Source organism: Camellia sinensis, chromosome 11 (assembly GCF_055761805.1).
Source record: "Camellia sinensis isolate YWXY chromosome 11, ASM5576180v1, whole genome shotgun sequence".
NCBI lineage: Eukaryota > Viridiplantae > Streptophyta > Magnoliopsida > Ericales > Theaceae > Camellia > Camellia sinensis.
Window position 1 is genome coordinate 28,221,785 of NC_138971.1, and position 9,695 is coordinate 28,231,479.

A 9,695-nucleotide genomic window follows, 5' to 3' on the forward strand; every position below is an offset into this window, starting at 1 on the left:
AGTGTGATTCACTTTTTTCAATTCCAATGTACTAGACATATGATTAGGCATTTTGCCTCAACTCATATTCACTAGCTACATGTAGCTAGCCTTCAATGCTAGGCAAAATGTATTCAATCACTAGGATCATTTCCCTCCATCTTTGTTGTTGACGTGGCATTCTATAAAATTAATAATATTTGGATAAATAGCTAAAATAAAGAGCATGGTTGGAGTAAAAACATAAAACAGTCGATAGGCAAAATAAAATATATACTTTATAGTAATATTTAGATAGGTAAAATGCCTATTACCGTTGGAGATGCTCTTAGAATTGAGATTAGAACTCCAATTCTAGTGTTATCAGACCTCCCCTAAATATATCATGCAACACTATGCCATACTTCTTCTGAAAAGAGATTTAATCAATGTTCGGCTCTGTTTGGCTCGCTAATGGGATAAATGGTTGACAGTAATTTCGTCAAATTTGTGGCGAAATTCTTATTCTTATTAGGAAAATTCTATTTGCACATTATTTATAATATTCGGATAGAAAATTTCAACTAAAAGTAAACATAAAGTTTTAAACAAAAATAAATTATTCAAATATACATTCTGTTTAACTGTTTATATCCGAACTAAAATATGTAATTTTAATTCAAAAATTATCCAAACACCACAAATAGTATGTCTTCAAATGTTTTATAATATGCAAATAGAATTACCCTTCTTATTATAAGTTGTCCCCACCCATGGGATAAGTTATCCTGGCATTACAAAATATGAACAAAATAAGGATTAGTTTTTTATCCAAGAAAATAATTTTATCTCACCCTTTATTTGCAAAGCAAACATAACTTATCGTTCCGTTTGTTTGGATGAAAAATATTTTTTACATTTTCTAACGTTTGATACAATGAAAAACAAACTTTCTTCATAGTCAATTAGAAAACAAATCTATTTGCACATAAAATATTTTTCACTTTTAAAAGATAAAAAATATATTTTGAATTAAAATCTTATTGATGCCATCATAGTATCATCGCTACCTCCACCATCACACCACCGTCATCACGATCACCACTGCTATCATTTTCGCTGCCATCCCACCATTAGGCAACCACCTCTGCCCCACTATCACCATCAAAGAAAAATGTTTTCAAAAAATTTTTTTTAAAAAAAAAAAGTAAAAAATATGTAATACTATTTTTTTCTACTCAAACGGAGCGTAAATGAAATTTAATACCATTTAATATAAATTTAATACCATGTAATAACCTTGTCCCAGAGAGAGAATTTAACCCATGCAATACTTTCTATGAAATGTAAAGATACGTGCACATAAAATTGAACAATGCTAGGTATCATGAAAAAACTTTCATGAAAATGATCATGAAAGATTTATGACCTTTGGATTACACTTAAAATAAAACACCACACACTAATCAAGATAATCTAATGATCATAAATTTTTCATGATCAATTCCATGAAAATTTTTTCATGATCCCTATCTTTTCTCCATAAAATTAGGTTCTACTGGATACTCACTCCACTATATCATATTCGTTCACATTTGTAATATGAAAGACACACTCACGCTCACTGACAGATAGTGACCATTGGATCAAACACACACTTCACTATTTTTTTCTCCATAAAGCACCGATCTTAGATATAGAGCTTTGTTTGTGGGTCCCTAACCCCTTTTGACCAGCCTTCTACTCTATCTAGTACTCAAAAACATATGCTGACGTGGCATTACCTCCCGACAGTCACTTCTTTTATCTATACAGAAATCAATCACAAAATTTAGATACAACCCTTTCATATATAGTAGAATTTATAAAAAGATAGGACCACTTCATGTAAAAAGATTATATCTGAGTGTGTGATAATTTTTGTATTAAACTTTTTTTCCAAGAACAAAAGTTGAGAGTGCAAATCTTGAGAGTTGAAGAGGTTCATTAATTCTATTTGTATCATATGTCACCTATTGCGGATTCATCATTCCACAGTTTAACGACTCTTCTTTACCATACTCTTATGCTTTGTTTGGTTTACTGGAATAAACTAAAATGAAATAATCATTCTAACATAATGTTCATTGTTACGTTTGATGAACTAAATAAATAATAGACAATATATTACAAATAAAATCATCATTCACTATTATAAGGGAACAAAACTGCGAAGTATACGCAATTGCAACATGGAATATGCACAAAAAATATAGTGTAACTAAGATTTATTTTAAATATAATTCATATCACACTAAAGATGAATTCTAACCGTATAATTCATTTTCTTTGTACATTCTATGTTATAATTTTGTACTTCTAACGTTATAGGTAAGGAAATATTCATTTCATAGAGAGGCTATAAAATGTCCACACCATTCTATTTTATTGTATTTCATTCCACTAAATTAAACATTATATTTAAAAGTAGGCTAGAGACACTATAGTTCAGATCTTTGAAAGATTGAAAACTAACAAAACATATCCCGTATAAGTAGCTAATTAAGTAAATACCCACCAAAGTTCAATCCAATTCCCTACTTTTCATATTCCTTCCCACGTTCCCTCCTTTTTCATTTATAAAACATTTAAAAAAGAAAAAAAAAAGAACTTTTTCTAAAAGCTCACCACCCTCCTCCTACTTTGCAACAAAGAAATTCTCATCATACTTAGCACTCTATCACTTTCTCTCTCTCTCTCTCTCTCACTCTCCAAACAAACATACTATCTCTTCTCCCTCTCACCCTTTCTCCATCTCCCTCTACTCTGTGTTCCTGCAATTCATTTCTCCAATGGAGATCAACCCATTACTGCTTTTCATTCACCTTCCACTATCACTAATTCTCATGTTGTTTGCTTCAACCTTAGCAGCCGAGCAAGCCGGATTTTCATCCGTCAAAACCGACACTGAGGCTCTTATTCTGTTCAAGAAGACGATAGAGAACGATCCGAAACAAGTCTTGTCAGGGTGGAAGCTCAACAAGAGTCCATGCACATGGTATGGAGTTTCATGCAATCTTGGAAGAGTGACTCAACTCGATCTCAGCCAGTGTAATCTCGTTGGCAATCTTTCTTTCTCTGTTTTCGCTTCTCTTGATATGTTAACTCTCCTCAATCTGTCAAGTAATTCATTTACTGTGAATTCAACTTCTTTGCTTCAACTCCCATATGGGTTGAAACAGCTCGAACTGTCTTTCTCTGGGCTTGCAGGTCTTGTACCCGAAAATCTTTTCATCAAGTACCCAAATCTTGTTTACGTCGATCTTTCGTTCAACAATCTAACTGGTATCATACCTGAAAATCTTCTAATCAGTTCCGATAAACTAGAGGTTCTTGATCTTTCTTTTAACAACCTCACGGGTTCAATTGCGAATATGAAAGTCCAGACCTGCAATTCCTTGTTACACCTCGATATGTCTGGGAATCATATAATTGATTCCCTTCCTTATTCCCTTTCAAATTGCACCAATCTCAAAAGTTTGAATTTCTCGTATAACTTGCTCACCGGGGACATTCCACAATCTTTTGGTGATCTTACCAGCTTACAAAGATTGGATCTTTCTCACAATCATCTCACTGGTTGGATCCCTTCGGAGTTGGGAAATTCGTGTGAGTCGCTCGTAGAACTAAAGCTTTCCTATAACAATATCACGGGCACAATTCCAATCTCCCTTTCATCGTGTTCTTGGCTGCAAGTAATTGATTTCGCAAACAACAATTTAACCGGTCCATTTCCTGATTCCATCCTACAGAATCTTGGATCGTTGGAGAGCTTGCTTTTGAGCAATAATAAAATCTCGGGATCGTTTCCAGCATCCATTTCATCTTGCAAGAAATTGCGGGTTGTGGATTTAAGCTCGAATCAGTTCTCGGGAATCATCCCAGCGGATCTATGCCCGGGAGCCTCATCGCTTGAAGAGTTGAGGCTCCCAGACAATCTCATTACTGGACAAATCCCAGCTGAATTATCGCTATGTTCGCAGCTAAAGACAATTGATTTCAGCATAAACTACCTCAACGGTACTATCCCGGCTGAAATTGGGAAGCTTGAAAATCTTGAGCAGCTAATAGCGTGGTACAACGGCTTGGACGGGAATATACCAAAAGAGTTGGGAAAATGCAAGAATCTAAGGGATCTGATTCTGAACAACAACTACCTAAGCGGAGAAATCCCAGTTGAATTGTTCAATTGTGGTAATCTAGAATGGATATCTCTCACTAGCAACGGACTCACTGGCCAAATTCCAAGCCAATTCGGTCTTTTATCGAGGCTAGCCGTGCTGCAACTTGCGAATAATAGCTTGAATGGTGAAATACCGAGAGAGCTAGCAAATTGCAGCAGCTTGGTTTGGCTAGACTTGAACAGCAACCGGCTTACAGGGGAGATACCTCCTCGGCTCGGGAGGCAGCCCGGAGCACGAGCACTGGGTGGAATTCTTTCAGGCAACACATTGGTGTTTGTACGTAATGTTGGAAATTCATGTAAAGGAGTAGGAGGCTTACTTGAATTCGCTGGAATCCGACCAGAAAGGCTTTTACAGGTTCCAACTTTGAAAAGTTGTGACTTCACAAGGATGTATTCTGGTGCAGTCCTAAGCCTCTTCACGCAGTACCAGACTCTGGAGTACCTAGATCTTTCATACAATGAGCTTCGCGGGAAAATCCCAGATGAATTCGGGGATATGATAGCTTTACAAGTTCTCGTATTATCCCATAATCATTTATCGGGAGAGATTCCTTCTTCACTCGGCCAGCTAAAGAATCTAGGCGTATTCGACGCATCGCATAACAGATTGCAGGGGAACATCCCGGACTCATTCTCGAATCTCTCATTCTTGGTGCAGATTGATCTCTCCAATAATGAACTGACAGGGCGAATTCCATCAAGGGGACAACTCAGTACACTTCCCGCGAGCCAGTATGCGAACAATCCAGGACTTTGTGGGGTTCCGTTGCCTGAATGCCAGACCGGAAATGATCAACCAGCAACAAATCCGAGTGAGGATGGTTCGAATGATGGCAGTAGAGCTTCATCTTCGTCATGGGCTAATAGCATCGTCTTGGGGGTTCTCATTTCGGTTGCTTCTGTCTGTATTTTGATTGTGTGGGCAATTGCAATGCGTGCGAGGCGGAAAGAAGCTGAGGAAGTCAAGATGCTTAACATATTGCAAGCATCTCATGCTGCTACGACATGGAAAATTGACAAGGAGAAAGAGCCTTTGAGCATTAATGTGGCAACTTTCCAGCGAACACTACGGAAACTGAAGTTCTCACAACTGATTGAGGCAACAAATGGGTTCTCAGCGGAAAGTCTGATCGGGTGTGGTGGGTTTGGAGAGGTTTTCAAGGCAACATTGAAAGACGGGTCGAGCGTAGCAATCAAGAAGTTAATACGGTTGAGTTGCCAGGGGGACAGGGAATTCATGGCCGAAATGGAAACTTTGGGGAAGATCAACCATAGGAACCTTGTCCCTCTATTGGGATACTGCAAAATTGGGGAGGAGAGGCTTCTAGTGTATGAATTCATGGAATTTGGAAGCCTTGAGGAAATGCTTCACGGAAGAACAAAGACACGAGATAAAAGAATTTTAACATGGGAGGAAAGGAAGAAGATTGCAAGAGGTGCGGCCAAAGGACTCTGTTTCCTACACCACAATTGTATCCCACATATCATACACCGAGACATGAAGTCGAGCAATGTACTACTAGACCATGAAATGGAAGCTCGGGTCTCTGACTTTGGAATGGCCAGGCTCATAAGTGCACTAGACACTCATCTAAGTGTGAGCACATTGGCAGGCACACCGGGGTACGTCCCACCTGAGTACTACCAAAGCTTCCGGTGCACTGCAAAGGGAGATGTCTATTCATTCGGGGTTGTCCTCTTGGAACTCTTAACCGGGAAAAGGCCAACTGATAAGGATGATTTTGGGGACACTAACTTGGTCGGTTGGGTGAAATTGAAGGTCAGAGAAGGGAAAGGAATGGAAGTGATTGACTCGGAGTTGCTTTCAGTGACTAAAGGAACGGACGAAGCTGAAGAAGAAGAAGTGAAAGAGATGGTGAGGTATTTAGAGATAACGCTACGGTGTGTTGAAGACTTCCCATCAAAGAGGCCTAATATGTTGCAAGTGGTTGCCATGTTGAGAGAGCTTATGCCAGGGACTGTTAATGGAAGCCACAATGCTTGAACCAAACCAGGGTTTTGTTTATTGATTTTGATTAGTGTAAGAGGATGTGTTTGTAAGATTTCTTTGCTACTTAAGCTTCTAATAGCTGCTTGTAAGTACTTTGCACCTTTTTTTTTAAATCTTTGTTTGCAGTGACTAGTACCTAACATTGAATGAGAGAATTTGATGTGGGTCAAAAAACGAACAAAGAGTTGTAGTTTCAAAATACAATGTTTGAGCAAGGAACAAAATTTCATTTATTTTCCATTGAAGCAGCCCTGAAGTGATTTGGTTTCCTAGTAAAGTGAAACGAAACAATAGTGGAATATCCAAAATTCAATATTTCCACTACAACATACCCGGAACACTACGAAACACTATGGAACGTACCAAAAGAATTAGTTGTTTTGGTACTTATTAAGAATATTTAACAATGTCATTTGTCACATTTTATCCATCAAAAATAAAATAAAAATAAAAGGAGAGAATAAAAAAAAATCTTAAATTTATTAGACACTGAGAAAAAGATAGACAGAGAGAAGAAGATAAAAACGAACACGATTAAGTTGCTCATTCTCTCTCTTTGTTACAGCTATCCTGAAGTAATTTTTTTTTAATTTTTTTTTTCACCCCTAACAATGTTAGATTTTTTTTTTTGATACAATGGTAATCTGTATCCCAACTAAGCCTTTAACCATATTGTTTATGTGCAATTATTTAATTATTAGAATGCATTAACATCTATATAGCCTAATGGTTTTAATTTTTGTTACTAACATTTCAAATTCTTTTGTCATTTCCCTTAATCTTTCAAAAATGTTTCCAAACATTTCCGTTTCCAAAGTACCCTAAACAACATACCAAAACAAAATTTTGATTATATGGGTATGGGCACACTGGGCTCTGTAACACTGATAACAATTTCAAATTTGCATGTGAATTCAGCGTGGATGAACCTCTCACTGACATTCCATCAAACAAGTGGTGACCAGAACAGCAATAAGGAAGTTTTATACAACACCCATTAAAAAAACAAAGAAGAATCTATTCAAATGGTTACTATGATAACCCCAAAAGCAAAATCAATCAGAAATAGTAGAGACTGTCGTTTGGTAATAATATGGGTTCAGGGTTTAACAGTGAAACTGAATTTGGTAAACTGCTTTGGAGTAGATAGTTGGTGAGTGAGCGAATCTCTTGATTGGCACTTCGCAGCAAGATTTGGAGAGGAGAAGTACAAATGGAGCATTTTAAATGGGGCATGGAACATCAGTACAGTCTGGTTGTGTTTGTTTAGACGGACTCATTTGCACGGATATAATTGTTGGATTATTTGGTTACAAAGAATATGTATTTATGTTTATTTTTTTATGGGATTAAATGACTGTAAAGAATTATTTGATTAAATTTAATGTTTAATTAGAATATTATGAAGAAAGATAAATGTTTAGTAGACTATTTTATTATTTTCAATTATTTACTAAGTAATAGTATTTTGTATTTAACATATTAATTTTTTTTAGCATATCAAATAAAAAATTATTTTATTTTATTTTTAAAAAAAATTAAATATCAATAAAAATTTATGTTATTTCACATTTATAACTTTTTGAATGTAAACATTCACATTTATAACTTTCACATTATTTTCTTCAGTATGAAAATTTAAATTTTTAAAAATAACTTTTTGTAACGCCCTAAAAAAAAACATTTAAACCCATCAATATAAACATACATTTATATACAAAAGATCCACATGTTCAATTCATCAGAGTACTTCATTACAAAAGTATCACATGTTAACGACAAAAGCAAATGCCCTACAGGCTTACAGCTTTCCAAGTTAACACTTGGTTACAAAAGAGAATACTAACTCAGGCCTCGTTTGGGAACAGGTTAATTTAGTAACTTTTTGGCTATTTGGCTAAAATATGAGCTAAAAAAAATTAGTATGTTTGGGATGACTTTTTAACTTTTTACGAAAAGATGTGCAAAAAGTAGAGAGAAAAGAGAATCTTTGACTTTTGGTATGGGTTGTTGGCTTTTTGGCTAATTTAGTAACTTTTTGATTTTTTTGCTAAAAATGAGGGTTCCCAAACGAGGCCTCAATTACACATTAAGCCCTTGGCTTGAATTTACATGTAATACATCAAAAGAAATAAGACAACAAAAGTGTGTCCGCCTCTAGCCTCCCAAGCTATGTCCTTGGAGGTGGCATGCTACCTGTACCTGAAAATGATGTTCCCATATAGGGTGAGCCACAGCCCAGTAGAAATACACTAAACCAAATATGAACAATGACTAAAAGATTAGCAGTTGATAGAAGGCCAACACTGATACTTTCACTTATAACACTTTACAGTTTCATGACATACAAGTCCATGTTACAGTCTATTTTCCAATTCTTTTCAATTCTCAATTTATAACCATGGCTCAGAACCTGGCCAAACAACTTATATGGGACAGTAACTCATATTAAACACTTTCCCATTTCATAATAGATAAGCATACTAGCTATATCACACAACAACAGATAAGCATACAAGCTATATCATCACTTCCATAGATATACATAAGAGCACTATCACACTTCCAAGAACAAGCATATGAGCTGTGTCAACACATTACTAGATAAGCATATGAGCTCTATCTAAGGAGTCCATCCCCTATCTTCTCCCAACAACATCCAGTTTAGAGGTCCATCCCCTATCTTCCCCTAAACCGTGGAGTACATCCCCTATCTCCTCCAACACGACACAATGCATATAAACAATAATTATACACATCATCACACAATACATAAATTTAATATATTCTTTCAACCGTCATACTCAATGACACATTCCAGTGATTAGTTTCAGTTTGCCTAATCATCATGCATTGTCTACAACAATCAAGACTATCCTCCACCAATAGCCCAAAACAGTTATTTCTACACAGAAAATAAATGCAACAATGGATATATAATCAACATTTCAACTAGGTGGGCGATAAATAATCCAGCCACACCCTTTAATCCCATATCTTTCCGAATCGATTCCTCATTTCTCATTATTAATTATGCTAATTAATTAACCAATGTAATTAGGGTATTTTCCATAATTAACATTACAACCCTTAGGTTCCATTTTCATTAATGTTTTAACATTAATTTCACTTTTCCATGCCAAACATGCATCTAGGTTTTATATAGTTAAAACCCCAACTTTTATAAATTTACACAAAAGCCCCAAACTTTCACAAAATTACCAAACCAACCCTAACATCTCAAAATACTAAAATTTAAAGACAAAGCCCATAGTGAGGAGTAGGTTACCCCTACCTCAAAAGATGACTCCCAACCAAGAAGGTGAAGAAAACGAAAATGCTCCAAACCACGAATTTCTCGGATCAAAAGATAGCCCTCGACGATCAACAACTTTTTTATAAAGGCCAAAGGTGAGGAAATCACTCCTACTAGATCAATACCTAGAGAGAAGGTAGAGTTCTAGAGTGAGAAGCTCAACAATGGGGTTTTTGGGAAAGTAA

The 9,695-nt window shown here is 36.0% G+C and overlaps 1 protein-coding gene across 1 annotated transcript; it reads left to right on the top strand.

Annotated features, from left to right (window-relative positions):
• The first annotated feature begins 2,611 nt into the window (after positions 1 to 2,611).
• BRL2 (BRI1-like 2) lies at positions 2,612 to 6,432 on the top strand. The gene has a single exon (XM_028221322.2). The coding sequence runs from the start codon at positions 2,790 to 2,792 to the stop codon at positions 6,186 to 6,188; it is 3,399 nt and encodes a 1,132-aa protein (XP_028077123.2). The 5' UTR covers positions 2,612 to 2,789; the 3' UTR covers positions 6,189 to 6,432.
• The last annotated feature ends 3,263 nt before the right edge of the window (positions 6,433 to 9,695 follow it).